Source organism: Macrobrachium nipponense, chromosome 47 (genome assembly GCF_015104395.2).
Source record: "Macrobrachium nipponense isolate FS-2020 chromosome 47, ASM1510439v2, whole genome shotgun sequence".
Lineage (NCBI taxonomy): Eukaryota > Metazoa > Arthropoda > Malacostraca > Decapoda > Palaemonidae > Macrobrachium > Macrobrachium nipponense.
The window spans coordinates 12,448,301-12,470,776 of NC_087222.1; the positions used below are offsets into that span (position 1 = coordinate 12,448,301).

The 22,476-nt window shown below is 38.9% G+C and overlaps 1 protein-coding gene and 1 pseudogene across 1 annotated transcript in view; one reads left to right on the forward strand and one right to left on the reverse strand.

Annotated features, from left to right (window-relative positions):
- LOC135204715 (gastrula zinc finger protein XlCGF57.1-like) overlaps positions 1-22,476 on the forward strand; it is a 215,768-nt pseudogene that overhangs the window by 126,086 nt on the left and 67,206 nt on the right.
- LOC135204382 (uncharacterized) overlaps positions 4,115-22,476 on the reverse strand; it is a 46,311-nt gene continuing 27,949 nt past the window's right edge. Inside the window, exons 6-8 of the mRNA XM_064234603.1 lie at positions 20,977-21,105; positions 19,715-20,180; positions 4,115-9,055 (exon numbers count right to left, since the gene is read on the reverse strand). Coding sequence (XP_064090673.1) covers positions 7,261-9,055; positions 19,715-20,180; positions 20,977-21,105 — 2,390 coding nt within the window. The 3' untranslated portion in view covers positions 4,115-7,260. The remainder of the gene's footprint in view (positions 9,056-19,714; positions 20,181-20,976; positions 21,106-22,476) is intronic.

The window sequence follows — 22,476 nt, forward strand, 5'->3', positions numbered from 1 at the left end:
GAGAGAGTTTGCAATAAAACGCATCTAACTCCAATACAAAGTTAACAAATGTTGTAACTGTAACAATTTAGGCCTATTGTCTTCATTTGCAGTTATAAACCCAAGTGCATGTGTACTACATTTATAATCAGTTATAACGTAAAATTCAGTCAATTTTGACATACATGATTTCTTAAGCTTAAGGAATCTCCATTATTCCCAATCCATAGCCGATGAAGCTCGTGTTCAATTTTCTCATTTAGAACCAATGAACTTTAGACTTAAAGGCAAAGGGATGAGACCATAAGCTTTATTTTCCTACAAACAAATGAATCTAAATCTATAAAGTATGGCCTGACATAATACGTATGTATAAAACATACTTGAAAACTATAGTCCTACTGACGTTCTGCATGAACATCATTTGTCGCTTTTGATTCTTTCGGAAAGAGCAGATCTGCAACACTGGTCACTTGAGTTTATTTTGAGACTAATCAGCAAACTTAACTGGACACGACTTTCGATGTCATCTCGAGAGCGTAAGAAGTAAGAGAGGTGTATATTCGACCCTATTCCATGAGGCCAGAAGGCTGCTTTTTGCATCATTCGTTGTGCCAGGCTTTTTGGAGAGGTGGTTCTCGTGATCGTCCGTTAACTGTTGGCTCCTTTTTTATCGATAGTTTTATACAAAATTCACTTTCTCTCTCTCTCTCTCTCTCTCTCTGGGTACCTACATGCAAGAGACGTAATACAAACTGTTAACTTATGGATACAGCTGTATTTATGTCATCGCCGTCACTCTGCTCTCGCTTCATCTAAGGTTTTTTATGAAGCAGCCAAAGTCTGGGATTCACAACCAACTTTCTTTTTTTATTTGAGAGAGAGAGGCGGAGGGGGGTTGGTTAATTGATACTTCCCTCGGCGATGTTCTGGTGAGTGGACGGCCTGAATATAAACTAAATGGGAAATAGCTATTTCCCTTCAGAATCAAAGTGAGGGTTGACGAATCCGGTTTGATTCGAAGCATTGAGGTTTAAAAGAGGTTTTATCTCACCAAGATTCAGGTTTATGCAGATGATAATAGCAACAGCAGGAGACTTAGGCTTTTTATAATCAGGTTCATTTTTCAGTTCTTCTGTCAGTTCGTCGACAGTTTTTGAATGGATTCATCAACCCTCACTTTGATTTTGAAGGGGAAAAGAGATTTACCATTTAATTTGCATACTTAACCATGAGTCGGTCTAATATCTTGGTTGTGATCTCTCGCTTTCATCCCATGGCGAACAAACCACAACCCCCCCCCCACCCACCATACACCCCCCAACACCACTGTCTGGGTCATGACCCTCCTGAGGCTTCTCTCCACCTCCTGTTATAGTTTCTGACGACTGTGATCCAAAGTGGTCGTCCTCCTCCTCACCTTCCAGACTTCAATGGAGTCGTTTGTCTGAAACCTTAATTAACCATCAATCAGCATATCGTTCCCGGTCACTTGGACTCTGGACTTATATCAAGTTGAAGTCAGGGTCAAAGTCTTGCATACGGACGCAGTGTTTGTCACATTTGTTTGCAGAGCCACCCTGTCAGATCAAGGCTAATCAACTTCTGAGGTGAATAAAGGAATCTTTGGTGATAATGTCACAATTCACTGTGATGTAAGAATGACCTTATCACTTCAGCATTCACCAGAACACTTACAGAGCTTGACGGAATCTTAGCCACTCTTTTAGGGTGAGCGGAGATGTTCCAGATGATGTTACATTTTAGGTGGTGAGATAATTTGCACAATGTTGGTGTCGTTATCTTTTTTATCAAGATCAACGATCATACTCAAGAGTAGTTCTTCTCCAAGGAGTTTTGATTCTTTATCCCCTTTGATGCTGGTCATGTTCTAGTTATTTCGTGATAGAATTCACTTAATTATGTGGTTCTGTCGGAGTGTATCATACAAATGTAGTTTCTGTGGTAAATCAATGCTTATGAAACTCACATTTTACTTATAATTTACTTATTTTGACCATGGTACCATCCCCTTAAATGGTTGCATGGTGTTCTAACCCTGCATTACAAAAATGTAGACCTAGTTTGTGTTGGCAAGAGAAATATTCTCTGAGTATTCTTATTGACTTTGTGTTGTGCAGACTGAGCCAAACCAACTTTTAGGCTTACAGTTGTTGATCATGAGACAAGAAGGTGTCAGTTACAGATAATTTTGTTAATCAGTTTTCTTTGAAAAATATTATATATTATTCGTGTCTTATCCTCATCGCCTGCTTTGGCGAAATATTTTGTGACATCCAATTTCGGCAAAATCGTTGAGAAGCAGATGTGAGGAGGCTATAGCAATCATAGTTTATCTTCACTAAAGAAGAATGTTTATATTTTGCAATGATGATGTATTTGGGTGTGTATGTATACTTGTAATTATTTGTTTACGTACACTAGTACGTTTGTGTAGATATATAATTGTAAATCGTATATAGAATGATTTTGTGTTTCACTTTTTGGTTGATTCAATTGGTGTAAGGATTTAAATACCCTCAGTGTTGTATCTGGGTTTCTAAAGGTGACTTGATATGTTTTGTTATAGTATTGTCATGTATATATTTACTTGTATTGCTAATTATTATTGTATGTAGCTTATGCTGAAATAATTTATTGTTATTATTAATATGAATAATAATAAAGGTATGTTGTGTTGTGGAGGAAAAATTAGCATACAAAGTGTCTCTTTTCAAACAAGAGAAACTATTCGAATGGACAATATTTTTGAGATAGTGGTTCAGGTTGAACATAACTGTACATGTATACTATATTGTACAATAGCTTTCAGATTAAAAGCCAACCACATTATAATACCCAAGTAAAGGACTGGTTGTGCTGACCGATTTCTTACATTTGGTTTTATTTTCAGCCTAATAGTTTTCTGTGTCTTTCCTTGTACTTTTTATTCTTATTATACATTTGAAATAATGAAAGAATCTTATTCCATATATATTTTGTTATCTAAGGTATCTTCTGATACCATATGTTACAATCAATCAGTGCAAAGTTTGGAGTTCAACCCCGTCTTAGTTAGAGCTTCAACACGAATACTTTATTGACTAGACTTTTCCTTTGCTTCATTTCAGTCCTCCATTCCTTTCTTTTATCTTCTGAATATTTCTCTCCAACTTCTTCCTCTGAGTCTACTTTTCATGCTGTATATAGCAGCTCTCTTGATCCCCCTTCTGCAGTGCTTTGTAGTTTGCTGTGATGACTGTGATCAACAAGGTTTATCTCAAATTCTTCAGATATGCCTGCCACCACTGCCTTCACACTAGAGTAATGATTGGTTCCCTCTGCCTTTGCAGTACTACCCTTCCAAATGTTTTTGACTTGATACTATGCAATGTTTATTCTCAAGATTCCCAAGTATTTGGTATAGTCTCCTCCTCCTCCTCATCTTTTCACGGCAGTTTTCTTGTAGTTGCCTCATCGTCAAGACTGCTTCTTTTGTTGAATGGTTAGAACTTGAGGAAGTTCACATGAGTCTTATTTCATTGCTCTTAAACTTCTCTATTTCTCCTTTGGTCATATTGGGCTACTTTCTCAGTTGGAGATCTTGGACTTGTAGCAGTCTGCTTTTCCAGTTTGAATTAAGAGGTAGCTACTTGGTGAGGTAGTCAGTTTTAAACTTCTCCCTCATACCAAGGTTGTGTTTGTTGCTTTTGTAATATTCTGTTTTTATCCAGACTTTTTAAACTAATTCGATTTATCAAAGAAAATAATCCTGCAAAGTGAATAGTATAGTCATTTATACAGTTCGCCAAAGGGGCAGCTGTAATGTGAACGAAGTTGGTGCATTGGGACCACAAGGAAAGACACACTTCCATTGGGAAGAGGTGCACTGGGACCAGATACTTGATGCATTCAGACCACATCATGGTGCAATCATTCACTTTTGGCAGTATAGAATATTATCCTGTTACTATTTAAGTTTTAATGGGGTCAAATGAAAGATTTACGTATAAACAGTTTTTATTATTTATCAATATTTTCAAAAGTTTATACAATGAAATGAAATAAAAAAGGAGGTTTAATCTAATCAGAATAACACATTACTTTATTCATTTACATAACTAGACAGGTCTCAACACATCAGACTGGTTAACCTAAAACAAAATACTACACAGTCCTATGTAGTATTTAGTGAGCGAATACAAGGCATTAGGATTTACCTGCAAATGCTGTAGCACATTCTTTGTAGAAGATTAAAACCAAGAACATAAATAAAAAATAATCAAATAAAACTGCTCCTAAATTTCATTGAAGTTTAATGAAGATATCAATCCTTTCTATTTCCCTAAGAATAACATTTCATGGAAATATTCAAGCATACACAGGAACAAGAAAAGTGGAGAAGGCAAAGGAAAATTCTTAACCTAGCGATCATTGACACAATTGTAAGAAAAAACAAAGTCATTTATTTTACCTTTGCATAAAGGTTACACAACCATTTTGCATCAAATTCACTCTGGCCAAAATACTTTGGCTCTGCCTTGACTTCTAATAAAGACTGCAAATGAAGAGCCATCATCTGCATTTTCACTCAGACCCTCTTCCAGATTCTTCTTCTCTTCTTTGAGTAACAGCAATGATGATGGTCATGATTTAGATCATAAAAATATAAATATGGTTTTTCGTTTTATCGTCCCTTAAGTTGCTGTTGCCTTTTTTTATAGATTTTGCAGACAAGTTCACAATAATTATCTCCACATCAAGTGTAACTTACTTTGGGGTGCAAAACATTAACAAATCTGTCAGTACAACTGGACATCCTCGCTTATGAGTGACTTTGCTTGTGCATTTTGACACCTGAAAAATAGTCTGGCATTCAGAACCAATGACTGTGATTTGCAGAATAGAAGACAAAAGTACAACATGCAGTGTAAAAGAATAATATCTATCCTCCATGAGTGCTCACATATGTTATGAGTCTACCAGAGAAAAACTGTTTCAACATCGTCTTTCTACTGAGTTAACAAATTCATTCTAAAATTAACCTAATGAAAAACCCTAATAAAAAAAGACTTCTTGGAAAGTAAGTGCAGATACAGGATATGACTTCTTTCTAGCATGAGTTGTCTCACACCTTTTGAGACACCTTTATTCAAAACAGACACAAGAGTAAAGTTAAATAAAATCATGTCATAAAAATTACTTGGACAGAGATCAAGTAAACAGTTTCTGTCTAGTGTGAATTCTCTTGTCTTTTGAGAGGACTTGTTTGAGAAAAACTTCTTTGGCATAAAGAGCAACTGTATGGTTTCTCTTTCGCTTAAGTTATTCTTAATTTTCAATTTATATCAGGGGTGTAATGGACCCCAGCCTGGGGTCTATGGTTGGGCTAGTTTCTCGGTGTTTACCATTGCTTTGAGGGCAGCAATTTACACCTCATTTATACTGGGTAATTTCGTATACCTTGAAGATATTTTCTCAGATTTTTCTTTATAATTCCTGTTGCTCCTATCACCAAAGATATTTTTTTCTATTTCCTTCAGTTCCCATGTGCTTTTCAGGTCATTCTTCAGGTCTTGGTATTTTGTTATTTTATGCCTTTCAGCTCTATTGAGGCCAAAGTCACTGGGTACTGTCACATCTATAATCTTTGCTGTTTATTCCTTGTTCCAGATCACAACATCAGGTCTCATAGCACCTCCTTCTATATATATCTTCCTGTTGGAATTTCCTTGTCATAAAAGATGGCAACAGCCTTATTGGAGGTGACTGGATCTGGTTCATGCTCCTACACTTTTCCTTTCACTTCAATTCTGTATACTTTACACATTTTGTTGTGGTGGGCTGTGCAGTGACCATCTGCAAGCAGCCTTGCAGGCTGATATCAGATGACTAACACTCAATCACTTCTTGAAAAAACCTACATGGATAATTTGCTAATATGCTTGGCATTTTCTTGAAGCTCTTTGTTAGGAAGCCTTGATCTTGTGCTCCTATTATCAGTCTTTCTCCATCATAACCTAGATCTCCATTTCTTATACATCTGAGTGACTCTTTGTTGTCTATGAAACTTTTTTCCAGTTCTTGAAATCTTCCTGCTCTTCCATTGTCTTTCTACCTTTCCATTCGAAGTCTCTCCTCTCTGTGACTGTATTTCTGCTTGGTCTTCCTGGCTATCGTTTTTGCTGGAATCTGTTCAGTACCCTCTGTCTTCTATCAGATCTCCTGCAAAGTTTTAGCCTGTTTTGTTATTGATGTTAGTTGGCTCAGGGCTCCATTATGGTGTTGGGCAACCTTTTTGATGTTTTCGTCCTCAGAGCTTTTCAAGTACTGCCCTATACTTACTATTGTTGCTCTGTAGGCCTGGTTGATCTCAGTCAGGCCTAATCCACATAGGGTGAGAATCTTCCTGGTTTTAATATCCATCCTGTCTAACTCTCCTTGTGGTCAGTCTACAATGCCAAAACCATATGTCACCAATGGTATTACCAGCTGGTTTATGGCAGTGATCTTGTTGTTTGATGTTAATTCTGACTTACATATCTTCTTTCAGCAGCTGATGTATTCTTTCTCTGTCTTTTCTCTCATTTTCTTGTATTTCTGCAATGACTCCTGTGACTCATTTGTAAGTTGTTGATAGACAGCAGATGGCCCTATATTTGTTAGGGAGCTCAGTCTCAGAGCTCTTAGGGAGAAGGTTGGTTCTTCCTGTTGTGAGCCACTCTGGTGATTCTTCTCATTTTACTTAAGTGTGGTGTAGTGCTAGGATCTTTTTAAGCCAGAAATTTGAGATCTTGCCTATTCCTGGGGTCTTGAAATGACTATATTCTTTTACCTCTGTTACTTTTTCTATGATGAAGCTTATTGGTGGCATTTGCTGTTTCAAGCTGTTCTTCTGCCTAATGGTGTCAATCCATGAATTCTCTTGGTGTTGTCTAGGGTCTTCAAACAGTGGCTTCCAAAATCTCTCTAGGTCTTCCTTGCTCGGTGGTGTTTGTACCTCCACTGTTTTTTTGTCATGTTTCTATACACAATCTTTGGATTTTCACCAAACTGTCTATTTATCTGTTTTGCTTTTATCTTCTGTTGTTTGTTTCTCATTTGTGCCGCTAGGGCCTTTACTTGGGCTTGGTGTTCTGCCAGTTTTCCACTCACTGGTTCATCCCCTATTCTGTATTTTTTCTTTATTTTCCTTGTTTTCTTGAGCAGATTTTGTAAGTGATATTGATCTGTCATATAGTTGGTCATTTGAGAGATCTCTGCCTTAACTGGTTTATTTTATCATGTTGTTTCTTTTTCCTCTCCAGTATGCAACCTCATATGACGTGTAAGATTTCCTTTCAGGGAAAATGCTTTCCCACATTCCTTGCATATATATGGCTTCTCTCCAGTATGGATTCTCATATGAATTGTAAGATCATATTTCCTCGCAAATGCTTTCCCACATTCTTTACACATAAATGGCTTCTCTCCAGTATGGATTCTCATATGACGTGTAAGATCCGGTTTCTGGGAAAATGCTTTCCCACATTCCTTGCACATGAATGGCTTCTCTCCAGTATGGCATCTCATATGAAGTGTAAGATTTGATTTCTGGGAAAATGATTTCCCACATTCGTTGCATGTGAATGGCTTCTCTCCAGTATGAAATCTTATCATATGAAGTGTAAGACTTGATTTATGTGAAAATGCTTTATCACATTCCTTGCACATGAATGGCTTCTCTCCAGTATGCAATCTCATATGATCTGTAAGATTTGATTTCAGGGAAAATGCTTTATCACATTCCTTGCATCTGAATGGTTTCTCTCCAGTATGCAATCTCATATGGCTTGTAAGATGTGGTTTCTGGTAAAATGATTTCCCACATTCCTTGCATATATATGGCTTCTCTCCAGTATGCAATCTCATATGAAGTGTAAGACTTGATTTCAGGGAAAATGCTTTATCACATTCCTTGCATCTGAATGGTTTCTCTCCAGTATGCAATCTCATATGACTTGTAAGATGTGGTTTCTGGTAAAATGCTTTCCCACATTCTTTACACATAAATGGCTTCTCTCCAGTATGGATTCTCATATGACGTGTAAGATCCGGTTTCTGGGAAAATGCTTTCCCACATTCCTTGCACATGAATGGCTTCTCTCCAGTATGGCATCTCATATGAAGTGTAAGATTTGATTTCTTGGAAAATGATTTCCCACATTCGTTGCATGTGAATGGCTTCTCTCCAGTATGAAATCTTATCATATGAAGTGTAAGACTTGATTTATGTGAAAATGCTTTATCACATTCCTTGCACATGAATGGCTTCTCTCCAGTATGCAATCTCATATGATCTGTAAGATTTGATTTCAGGGAAAATGCTTTATCACATTCCTTGCATCTGAATGGTTTCTCTCCAGTATGCAATCTCATATGGCTTGTAAGATGCGGTTTCTGGTAAAATGATTTCCCACATTCCTTGCATATATATGGCTTCTCTCCAGTATGCAATCTCATATGAAGTGTAAGACTTGATTTCTGGGAAAATGCTTTCCCACATTCCTTGCACATGAATGGCTTCTCTCCTGTATGGATTCTCGTATGAGCTATAAGATTACGTTTCAAGGAAAATGCTTTCCCACAGTCATTGCATATGAATTTCTCTCTGGTAGGATTTGTGATATCATTTGTAAGATTAATTTTCTTGTAAAGTGCTTTCTCACAGTCAGTGGATACGAAAGGCTTCTCTCCATTGTCACGGATCCTGCTTTCTTGTTTTACTTCCTTTTTGCAAGCTTGTAGATGTTTTTTATTCACTGTTGAATTCATTTCATATGAAAATTCATCATCTTCATTAGACTCATGGAATTCCTCTGGTTCTATTTTGATGTCCATCAATGAATCCAGAGACAAAAAGTCTCCATCACTGGTTCCACTAAAGGCAGCCAAGTTGCTGTTTTCTTGATTTATGGAAGGTAGTGATAATGCACCTTCAGTTTCACTTTTCAAAGGAAATTCTGAAGAATGTTTTGGATTCATTTTAGCCTTATGTCCTGTCCTGTCTTGTTCTGTAATGACAATGTGTTCAATTCACAACTTTTAACCCAGAATTGTTTACAAATAATTACTGAATAAATCTGTTACAAATTAAGTACAATATCTTGAAGGACTACAACCAGATTTCACTGCTGATGTATGAATCTAATATTCAACATAAATTTTACTTGTTTTTTTAAATTTGTTAAATACGCGTGCAATAATTCACTGTTGTCTCAAACACTTTAAGAATTGCTATTGGTATTGTTCCATGAAGTACCATTAAACAACATACATTTCTCAAAATCCTGATGTTAATCAAAATTGACGAAGGAAGGAAGGTAATTCTGAGGGAGAATCTGAAATCAAAGAATGCAACACAGAGTTAAGAAACATAATGCCAGAACTGAAGCAGCATATTAATCAATCAAATTCAATTCAGGTTCCCCTAAAGGTCTCAGGCCGATTAACAAGGTGTACATTTGATAGTTCTATCCAAACATGAATACAATCGTACCAAACGTTGTCCAGACACAGCATCAAAACATTCCTGAGGCAACAATGCTACAATGGATTAACAGTTAATATTAATGCCCACCACCTCACATCTGTAAACCTTCTTAGCTTGAACATATCTTATTAACAAATCAAAGGCCAAGAATAGAAAATGCAAGAGACCAGCATAAGAGTTTTGTGGGGTAACAGCAGGAAGGGTAGGGGATATTACACAGCAAATGCTTAATTTTGTGACCCAGCTATATATAACACCATATTATCCACAGATGCAGTAGATAATATGAAGAAAAAATAGTAAGGGTGAATTGAGTAGTTATTTGAAGAGAGATGAAAGTTTACAAATTAGTTTCACGGATTGTTATTGTTGATACAATACATGAGTAGCTATTATGACCAGCAACACTGATGACAGTCTTGGAAGGTATGTGCCACTACATTTCTTCAAATATGACATTTTTTTTAGTTATACGAACCAGAGTTTTTCTATGAAGGAGTATCTTTCAGTGCATGTTGGAAATGGGTTAACTGGTTGTTAAGAAGAGTGAGTAGGGTAATGAACAAAGAGGGGTGGCTGTGATGGGAGATATGATATAAGGTTTATGTTTGTATACCTATGAAAATTTCATACTACAGCATTTCCTTGATTAGTGTATCTGCATATGCATGGCTTGCGACCTGGCAATATAATCACATTTAACTCCAGCCCTACCAAAATTTACATGAATGTATACATACATAAATAAAAATGAATTAGTAAAAAGCCCTTTTGGTTTTCAATACCGCAAAGGTGGAATGACTACAATTTTTTTAAGTAATTTGTATTTTTCCTAATATACAAACCTGAAGGATATAATTGCAGCGCAAGCTGGGAAAACAGCCGTTTAATTTTAGATAAAGTGGTTGACTATCAATGGTAGGGCGGGAGCCCTGCCCACCCCATCCTTATGCTTCACTTTAACCTTTTGGCTCAGGTAACAGAAAGAGGGGTGGGCTTGAGTTGGCCAATTTATGTAGTTTGTTCCTAAACAAATGAAACCTTCAGTTTTCATGTATGGAAACTTACTTCTTGATGGAAGGATTCTCAGTAAATCTCTGAACTGACTGGTACCTCAATTTACCTGGGCCTCCTTCCTGTGCCTCTGACCAGTTGAGCTTATGTCATGTTCAACTGCCAGACTTCTGGGCCATGCAAATTATTGGGCATGTATAGCATCATTGATTCAAAAAGGGTTTGCATGAACCCCTCGTGTCAGAGACAATAAAAGAATAATAAAACCAATGAGTTTTATTTAATTGTCAGCTCCTCTCTCCCTTTGCTAGAGAGAGGGGATGGCCATGCACCTATTAACCTACAGACTTCTAGATTATAGACAGGGTACAGTACTCAATTATATAGCTCAAATGTATCACACGCCAAACTTCCCTCTGCCCTACAGGCGAGGAAGGGTATAAAAAAATAAAGGGAAGAGAAGGAGGCCAGTCACTCACTCACACTCTCTTTTTGTGACTGAACAACTTAGACCAGATGCTATCTGTCTCTCCAGGGAAGCCAGGTGAGTTACACAACTTGTTGATCAGTCACCAGAGGACCCAAGGAAAGTGTCCATGGACCATGAGCAATGTCCCAAAGGTAGAAGGATGTGAATGTAGTTTTTCATGGACATACTCCCACCCTTAGTACTTGTGGAACCGACAGGTTCTTCCAGAATGCAAGGGACAGACCAATGCCCCTAACCTTGTAAGCTCTTACTCAGTAACCAGAAAATAATCTTGTTCTTAGACACCTCTTCCTTAGTTGAGCCAGCGCTGACAAAGAGTCATCGACACTCAAGACGGAGATGTTGAAACCTATTTAGAAAGCACTACACTCAAACTGGACACTGTAGTATATTGTCTTGATCACTACCAGCAAAGTCCTCTAGGAAGGGGATCGAAAAGAACTTGAATCTGGTGTCAGGAACCGATGGATTCTGAGTCTTCGCTATGAATTCTGGGACAAACTAGAGCACGGCAGATCCTCACCCCTTCAAGTGTTTAACACTGAAGGAAAGTCCATGAAGTTCACCAACTCTCATAGATGCCAATGCCAGGGTAAGCAAGAACACACAGTCTGACAACCCTCATAAAGGATAGGGTGCACAAGTCAAGCTCTGTAAGACAAGAGTCACATCCCACTCAGGGGGACTGAATTCCTGGAGATCTCCACAAGGAAGAGAGGTGGACACCTTTCAAACAAAGGATTAGTCCAAGGGCAGCTCTGTAGCCCCTGAACGCTGACATGGAGAGAAACTTCTCTTGGCGAAGAAAGACAAGAAAGTCTGCGACGTGCTGAGGAGGAGATCCGACCTGACAGATAACCCATCAACGACACCAACAACAGAAGATGACCCATTTTCTCTGTTACACAGCTGCTGAAGATTTACAAAGGTATTAAGACGTCTCGGTCGCTGTGTGATGAGAAAATACCTCTCGCTCGCAAGAGATGGTGGATAGTCTTCAGGCGTGAAGTGATAGTTCTCTCACAGCCTGGTGATACCTCTCTATGAGCAGCCTGCACAGCAGGTTGTACCAAGCAGGAATCTCTCTTGGTACCTAGGAAAGTAGAGCTAGCAGGTCTGAATACCACTCAGCAAGGGTCACTTGGTAGCAACAAGGGTCATCTGAGATTTGGGGTGATCATGACCCTTCAAACAAAATGGAAGAAAAGCATAGGCCTTGGAGATTGTCCCATGGGTGTTGGAAAGTGTCTTCTTTTACTGTCCATGGGTTTGGCACAACAGAACAGAACGCCAGGAGCTTTCTGTTGTGCAAGGTTGCAAAGAGGTCTATGGGTAGTAAACCCAACAATATTGAACAATCTTTCTGTAATGTCTTGGGTGTAGGGACCACATTGTCACTATCTCTTGACCCTGGCGACTGAGCTTGTCTGCCACTATGTTCTGGTTCCCTGGGCTCTACCTGGCTGACAGCTCTACTGATTGTGCTACTGCCCACTCATGAACCTGCATTGTCAACATGTGGAGCTGAGAGGAAACCAATTCCTCTGCTTGTTGACCTATGACAATACTGTACAGTTGTACAGTATTGGCAGGTTAGGGTTGTCGACCACCTCACGCAAGGGGGATTTTCCCGTAAGTTTGGCACGGTCTCTAAAAATGCTCATAGATGCTTACTTCTAGAGTTTAAACACAAAATATGACTTTAACCATGCTCCATAAGTCTTAAGCTAACTTTTGAATAAAATTTAGGTTACTGTAATTTAATTTAAAAGTTAGCTTAATACATTACCCTTAAAAAAAAGTAAATGATTGGTAAAACTATATGAGTCTATGAAGATCACAGACATACAACGGAGAGAGAGAGAGAGAGAGAGAGAGAGAGAGAGAGAGAGAGAGAGAGAGAGAGAGAGAGAGAGAGAATTATTATTTTCATTATTCAATGTAATTTAATTTAAACATAAAAGCTTGAAAACTTATAAATTACATATGGAATTAAAGAAACACTTTTGCAAGTTTTTTCAAGAGTTTGAATATGTTGCATTTGCTTTTGCAGTTCTTTGAGATATTCTTGTATGACAAATAGTTATGTTCCAATGAAAAGTTTGTGCTATTAAGAATTCGCACAACTCGAATAGTGTAAGATAGAGGTATTACTGTATTGTTGATATAAACACCATGGAGTGCCCCCATCAACGGATCCTGAACCTCTTGTAGAGCCAAAAATGCCACCTTGAGATCCAGATGTGGAGCTGTCTAAAGTCCTGGTTCCACACACCTGAAACCAGCAACTCTTCCAAGTGTGTTATCCCTCAGTCGATGTATCAACAAACACAAGCATCCCGGGATTGGAACCACCAGGATAAGTCCTTCCTTGCTTCCTCTGAGAGAGGCATCTGGAAGAATGGGGACTCCCTTATTGAGACCAAAACTCCTCCATTCTCCACTGAACAGAACGAAGGTGAAGCTACTCAGAGGGGCCAGCTTCTCCAAGGATGACAGGTGACCCAGAATGACAAGGCACTGCTTAGGTGGTTCTTCCTATTGAGACAGGAATAACTGCATTGCCTCTCTGATCTTGCTGCTGCCATATCTAGCAGAATGGATATATACCAATACTTTATCCTCTGCTTGGGTTGTGGCGGGATCACAGGCTCAAAAACAAGCGGGCAAAATCCCCCCCCCCCCCCCCCCCCACCCCCCCCCCCCCCCCACCCCCCCCCCCCCCCCCCCCCCCCCCCCCCCCCCCCAACATAAACTTAACCAATCCGGCTGCCACACTCACCCTCAGCCACACTTTTCTCTTTACACTACGGAATACATGCAGGACAATTGACCTACATACATACAGAACAAAAACACAAACATATATACTCAGCCAACTCCAGATACTCAGGGCTATGCTGTGCTGTCCGCTGGTCGAGGTCACTGAGACACCATCAACAACAAAGACAACAACCAAGCACCACAACCCCACAACCCAACAACACAACACCCAAGGACCACAACCCCACAATTCAACAACACAACAACAAACAAGGAATACAACCACAACTCAACAACACAGCAAACAAACAAGGAACACAACCACAACTCAACATCACAACAACAAACAAGGAATACAGCCACAACAAAAGACCACTGCACAAACAATCACTAACACAAAAAAATAACTGCACAAAAAGGCAACTCACACACCCACTAACAACACCAAGGAATCACAACTGCTCACCAACAACAACCCTCAATAACTCACACATAACTCAACAGAAACTCATAAGCACAACAAATCTAACAACACAGGCACAACAACTCCTAGCATCAAACGTAACAACAACTAAACAATAAATCAATAACACTCAACTGACTTTAAAAGCCTTCAACATTCTTCATAGACTGCTGCCGAAACTATTGACCCTCACAGGCTCTGACTCAAGACTGACTGAAAACTAACTCCAGCTGCACCAGCAGACAACCCAGAACTCACCAACAGACAATTCAATCGTTAACCATCCCTCTCTCTCTCTCTCTCTCTCTCTCTCTCTCTCTCTCTCTCTCCTCTCTCTCTCAATCCTAAAGGACGTTGTAAATGGAACTCCCATAACTCCTCCATAGGGTGTGAGATCATCCTTTTCAAAAATGACATTTTTATAATAAAATTAGATTTTACACATACTTACCATGTAGCTGAAAGCTTCCTACCCTGGCAGTCCAAATATCCTAAATTTTGTGGTGGGGCCACCATTGTTTGTGTAGTAGGTTCTCCACACAGCAATTTTTTCAAATGGGGTAGCGTATTATCATATACCTTTGGCTCCCTAAACGGGCTTCAGCTAGGGGGCATTCTCTCCCCATACCTGATTAATACGTACACAGGTGCCTTGAATGTCAAATTGAACTCACTCCCAATCAGATGCACTGTCAATGAAACAACTACAAACAACCTCTGTTATGTCGACGATATGGTTCTGATTTCCCCATCAGTGCAAGGTCTCCAATCGACACTTGCTGCCAATATGCAGAGGAATTTGATATCCTATACAACGAAACCAAGACCCAGTGCATGTCACTGCTCCCGAGATTGCTTAAGCATATTGCAGAACCACAAATTTTCCTCAGAAATCATCGGCTGCAATTCATACACAAATTTCCGTATTTGGGTCACATTATCATGGACGTCCTAAAAGATACAGCAGACATTGAATAGAGGCGTCGTAAACTATGTACAACTGGTAACATGATTGCAAGGAGGTTTGACTTCTGTCACATAGACGTGAAACTGCTGCTCTTCCGCTCGTATTACTACAGTATTTATGAGCGTTCCCACTGTACGGACTATACCCGAAAGACCATGAGCCATATCATTGTTGTGGACAATGACATTTTGAGATGCCTCACAAACACTCCTCGCTACCACTCCTCCACACAGATGTTCATAGAAAACCCCCTGGACAACTTAAAAATCATTGTAAGCCAAACAATGTTCAGTCTGATAACCCGAGTGAGAAACGGCAGCAATTCGCTCATACAAAGCATCCTAAGGAGTGAAGGAAGATCTAAATTGTGGGAAAGATGGGAAAATGAAGCATTTGTTCCCTAAATGACTTAATCTCTGTCTTGGTAAGGTGTGCCTTCTGCAGAATCTGTCATTATTATTATATTTAATATATGGTTATTGTTATTGCTGATATTTTACTTTTTCATTAATACTGTGAATATTATCAAGTTAAAGTTTTTCTACATTTAAATTTTTGTATTTAGCCCTTTGGACTTGACTACTGCAACCACCTAAGGTCTCTAGCTGAAATTTATGTTATATAATCTTTTCTCCAATATTATTGCTGTTACTACCAGTATTATGATTACTATCTTTTATACTACTTCAGCAACAGTGTGGATATTGCCGTTTATTAATTTTTTATCATGCATCTAGATTGTGTATGTTACTGTCTGTATTTTGTATATTCTATGTATATGGCCCGAGCTGAAATAAGGAATATTATTATAATTATTTTTATTATTATTATTTACTCCCAACAGATGAAGCCACTTTGCCAGCAGAGCCAGTATGTGAGTAAAGACCTATGGCACTGTTGACAGGCCAAAGCATAATGCCTGGAATTGGAGAACCTTTCCTTGAAAAACAAAATGGAGAAACTTTCTGAAATCCGGATGGACAGGGATGTGAAAATATGCATCCTTCATATCCAAGGTAACCATATAGTACCCCTGATGGATGGCAGACATCATCCACTGATTGATCTCCATGTGGAATTTCGTCTTGAGGACGAAATGATTCAAAGCGCTTACATCCAAAACTGGCCTTCAGCCCCCTGATGATTTCGGGACCACAAAGAATCTGTTTTAAAACCCTTCCAAGTTTTGATCTTCTACGAAACTTGCCCTGAAGAATCCGTCTTACATTTAGCAGACACATACTGATAATCCATGCAAGGGAACGGTTTCAGGCTGTCCCAGGCAGAACGAGGGAGAGGAGGCAATGAAGCAGGAAGCGACATAGCGTAACTGCCTGAAGGTTGCAGACAGAAGACATCCTCTTTAGTCCTCTTAGAAGGAGGAGACTTATCCATATCCTTGGACTATCTTTTGAGGGACATGACATCTTGAAAGTGCACATAGCCGATCATGAACACCAAAAGAGAAGCCTTTCCAGCGGCGCTCTGTCGACACCTGGGAATCACCAGCAGGTTCAACTGAAGGGGCAAATGCCACTGGTCTCCCTTGGGCCGGGCACACATTGAGACACAGGGCACGGCAGGGCAGGGCAGACTCAGGGCAGGGCAGGTCAAGTCAGCACAGGGCAGCATAGGCGTGGTGCACACATTGAGAAGCAGTCTGTCATCCTATGTAGGTCCTATGATCATGACTGCCACTTATGATTACCTGAGAAACCTCAGCTCAGAATCTGACTCGGAAAATGAATTCGAGAATACTTTGTTGTTATTATTATTATTATATTATTATTATTATTATTATTATTATTATTATTATTATTATTATTATTATTATTATTATTATTATTATTATTATTATAATTCGAGAATATTTCTTTGTTGTTATTTTATTATTATTATTATTATTATTATTATTATTATTTTTATTTAATAATAATAATAATAATAATAATAATAAAATAATAATAATAATAATAAGAATAATAATAATAATAATAAAATAATAAAAAAATAATAATAACAACAAAGTATTCTCGAATTCATTTTCCGAGTCAGATTCTGAGCTGAGGTTTCTCAGGTAATCATAAGTGGCAGTCATGATCATAGGACCTACATAGGATGACAGACTGCTTCTCAATGTGTGCACCACGCGAAACCTCAGCTCAGAATCTGACTCGGAAAATGAATTCGAGAATACTTTGTTGTTGTTGTTATTATTATTATTATTATTATTATTATTATTATTATTATTATTATTATTATTATTATTATTATTATTATTATTATTTCTTTTTTTGCTCTATCACAGTCCTCCAATTCGACTGGGTGGTATTTATAGTGTGGGGTTCCGGGTTGCGTCCTGCTTCCTTAGGAGTCCATCACTTTACTTACTATGTGCGCCGTTTCTAGGATCACACTCTTCTGCATGAGTCTTGGTGCTACTTCAGCCTCTAGTTTTTCCAGATTCCTTTTCAGGGATCTTGGGATCGTGCCTAGTGCTCCTATGATTATGGGTACGATTTCCACTGGCATATCCCACATCCTTCTTCTTTATATTTTAAGATCTTGATATTTATCCATTTTTTCCCTCTCTTTCTCTTCAACTCTGGTGTCCCATGGTATTGCGACATCAATGAGTGATGCTTTCTTCTTGACTTTGTCAATCAACGTCACATCTGGTCTATTTGCACGTATCACCCTATCCGTTCTGATACCATAGTCCCAGAGTATCTTTGCCTGATCGTTTTCTATCACTCCCTCAGGTTGGTGCTCATACCACTTATTACTGCAAGGTAGCTGATGTTTCTTGCACAGGCTCCAGTGGAGGGCTTTTGCCACTGAATCATGCCTCTTTTTGTACTGGTTCTGTGCAAGTGCCGGGCATTCGCTTGCTATGTGGTTTATGGTTTCTTTTTTCGTATTGCACTTCTTACATATGGGAGAGATGTTATTTCCGTCTATCGTTCTTTGAACATATCTGGTTCTTAGGGCCTGATCTTGTGCCGCTGTTATCATTCCTTCAGTTTCCTTCTTTAGCTCTCCCCTCTGTAACCATTGCCACGTGTCATCGCTGGCTAGTTCTTTAGTCTGTCTCATGTATTGTCCGTGCATTGGTTTGTTGTGCCAGTCCCCTGTTCTGTCTGTCCTTCTCCTGTCTCTGTATATTTCTGGGTCTTCGTCTACTTTTATTAGTCCTTCTTCCCATGCACTCTTTAGCCACTCGTCTTCACTGGTTTTCAGATATTGCCCCAGTGCTCTGTTCTCGATGTTGATGCAGTCCTCTATACTTAGTAGTCCTCTCCTTCCTTCTTTTTGTGTTATGTATAGTCTGTCCATATTTGCTCTTGGGTGTAGTGCTTTGTGTACTGTCATATGTTTCCTGGTTTTCTGATCTGTGCTGCGGAGTTCTGCCTTCATCCATTCCACTATTCCTGCGCTGTATCTGATTACTGGCACTGCCCATGTGTTTATGGCTTTTATCATATTTCCGGCGTTGAGGTTTGACTTGAGTATCGCCTTGAGTCTCTGCATATATTCTTTCCTGATCGTGTCCTTCATCTCTTGGTGTTTTATATCCCCTCCTTCTATTATTCCTAGGTATTTGTATCCTGTCTCATCTATGTGTTTGATGTTGCTCCCATCTGGTAGCTTTATCTCTTCAGTTCTCGTTACTTTGCCTTTTTGTATGTTGACTAAGGTGCATTTTTCTATTCCAAACTCCATCCTGATGTCCCCAGATACAATCCTTACAGTCTGGATTAGGGTATCTATTTCCTTGATGCTCTTGCCATACAGCTTGATGTCGTCCATGAACATCAGATGGTTGATTCTGTTGCCTCTTTTCTAGAGTTGGTACCCGGCATCCATCTTCTGTAGTACTTTTGTCATGGGAATCATGGCTACTACGAAGAGTAGTGGGGACAGTTATTATTATTGAATAATAATAATAATAATAATAATAATAATAATAATAATAATAATAATAATAATAATAATAATAATAATAATAATACCTTTATTCCATAATATTACATTGGGTATTCTTACAATGTGCATTTGTAGGGGAAAGAGATCACTGTGTAGACGAGTGAGTACAAGGCCAAGTGCATTTGGTTTAACATCTGACTTCAGTGATGCAAGATTCAAGAATTATTTCAGATTAAGCTGAGAACAATTTGATGAGGTGCATATCATGATGCAAAGTGACATATCATCAGAAGGTTGCATTGCCCAAAAATCAATTGGGGTAGAAAAAACTGGCTGTTTTTAATGTCAGTTTTATTTTCCTTCATGTCTGTCTTTCTGTAATATAGGAATGGAGGAAAAAATCCACTGATGAACAATTCCCTTTTCTTTTGACCTGCAATACTGCCTCCATAATGTCATTATAATGATAATCGTATAAAGGAAAATATAACAGGGAAAACAATGTTGATAAGCACTCAGGTCTTTCCGAGAGATTCATCAGAAATTAACAAAATCATCAGACATAATTATGACTTTCACATCATATAATAATTTGGTGGAAAATCAGGGGATGTGTCCTGATACTGTTCTGAAAGCACAGGGACAGACTGTGATATGTCAGTTGTAGATGCATCAGTAGGTGTATATGCACGACAAGTAGGACCATAGGATGAGTGGGAGGTATGGTTTTGGGGATAAGGAGACATGCCAAGCAAGGTTTCTTCAGCGTCTGAAACTATACAAAAGACATTCCATTTTATCTTGTGCTGTAAGGCTGGTGCCATTTTTGTCGTTGTTGTGTACATGGTCATGAATAAATGATAAAGGGGATCTCTTGCTTCCTTTCCAAATTTTACCTCAATTTTTTCCCTATCAAGTGCTCTCTGTTTAACTCTCTCTTCATGATTTAAGATTGATTCTTTGAGCACAGCAGTAACATCATTCTGATTTTTCTTTACTACTCTTGCATGAGTTGTAGGGTCAACAATACTCTCACTGCCATCATCTAATTCATCATCGAGTCCGGGATTTTAACGTGAAGCAGTGCCGAGTTGTGGGTTCCCTTCTTCGACCAAACAACTATTATCATCAAATGTCCGTACGCTCTCGTTGTCAGTCAGAGGATGATATCATGTGGATTACTGAGCAAGTTACTTCCTGTGCCGCATGTGCGCAGAAAACTGTGTTTCAAACACTGTGTGATGCAGGCCGGAGCAGGTCTGCCCCTGCGCTGTGCTGCCCTGTTTGACAATGTATGTGCTTCCATTTGAAATAGTGAAATGCAGTTTTCTGCCCTACTCTGTGCTGCATTGCCTGTGTCCCCTGCATCTCAATGAGCACCCAGCCTTAGACCTCTAATATGTCTTCTCCCCGGTGTGGGGGGAGTGGGACGGTGATGTTTGTCTAGGAGCACCGGTGGGCCAGACAGCCACCTCCTCTACACAATCACTGTGCATTGCACTAACACTAAATTGACTGCCTTTTTCCTTTAAGGCTTTAACAGAAGCATCAAGTTCCATCATCAAACTCGCTGAAAATTCAAACTCCTTATCGAATTCTGATTTGAGGCTGCAATGGTGTTGGGATCAGGAGCAAGTGAACCTGGAATAGGAGTTAATGGCACAGAAGCAGGAGGAGAAAGGATTGAAGAAACAACAGGAATTACAGGCAAAATAATCATGCTATCTTCTACTAATTCAGCAGCCTGAACATCATTTAAACTAGATTTAATTTCTGCCCTAGCAGCTGGTTTCCTCTTTCTGTTCATATCCATCTTGTCCTGATGGGACCTAAAAATTTACCATTCAGCACAAGTGATTTCTTTCTTGCACTGTTGACCTCTACATTTACTATATCTGGTATATGGATCATAACAAGATTTAGATAACCTGGTCTTAAAATCATCTGCACAAATGCAAACACTAGTTCTCCTAGAATCAGACATTTGAAAGAATGTGCTATCACAAAACAAAACAGAGAACTTCACCAAAAACTATGAACTCATCAACACAATGTTGTTCCCTATATAAGCCCAGGTAGTGGGTGGGGGCATTCCAGCTACACCATAACCAACAATAGCGCTACCGCAGATTTTTAAAACTGTTAGGCTGCCGTATGAAGGAAGCTCTTACCTATATAATTAGTGGTACCTCGACATACAAAATTAATCCGTTCTGAGGCGGCCTTCGTAACATGAGATTTTCGTATCTTGAACCGCATTTTACATGTAAAATGCCTAATCCGTTCCAAGCCCTACAAAAACATCCCAGTAATTTTTATAATAAAGCTAAATTGACCAATAAACAATGAAATAGTACAACAATTTCGACCATTCAATACCTAACTTAATACGTACTAGTACTAATATGTATGTACCTGTAAATAAAGTTTATTAGTGTACATGGTATACAAGAAATACTGTACGTACATACGTACGTATGTAGTAAAATGTGCAACCTTACATTTTGAGTGAGGCTATCTCCGAAAGTGGCGACAGAGGAGGAGGACAAACGGCAGAAAACTTCTTATAGTACGTACACTTAACTTTACGAAACACATTAAAAAATGTCAGGAAACATAAACTAAACTTTACGAAACACATTAACAAAACTGGCACTTAACTTTACAAAAAATTTAAAATTAAATTTTTTTTGTCTTTTTTTTTTATTTTTACATTTTTTTTACTTATTTATACTTTATGTTTTTTTTTTTTTTTCACCACTTTCAACTCTGTTTTTTCATAGTATCAATTGGATCTTCCTTTTTGCGTACTCCTACTAAAGGCCTCTTTAAAAAATAACTATCCAAGGAAGATTGCTTCTGCCTACTTTTCACAACATTCCTGAAACGACTCAGGCAAACTTCATCGAACTGTGCAAGCATACGACCTGTGTAAGCCTTTTCGGGATGTCTCTTTTCTACAAATGATTGCACCTTATGAAAAGCAGCTAGAGCATCCTTAATTTCTGCCGTTGTCATAGGGTCGTCCTCCTCCTCCTCGCTCCTGCTAAAGAACTCTTCTTGAACGATGTTATGTTGCATGGCCTCCAACTCCTTCAGGTCATCCGTCGTAAGCTCCTCTTGGTGCTCCTCGAGAAGGTCATTAATGTCGTCCTCGTCGACGACCAGCCCCATGGACTTGCCGAGTGCAACGATCTCTTCAAGATCTGGTTGCAAAACAGTTTCAGGATCGTCAACTGTTCCTGAATCTGCAGCACCAGCTTCGCCCACATTGAATCCCTCAAAGTCTCAGGCGGATACGGCATCAGGCCAGAGTTTCCTCAACGAAGAATTCAAGGTTC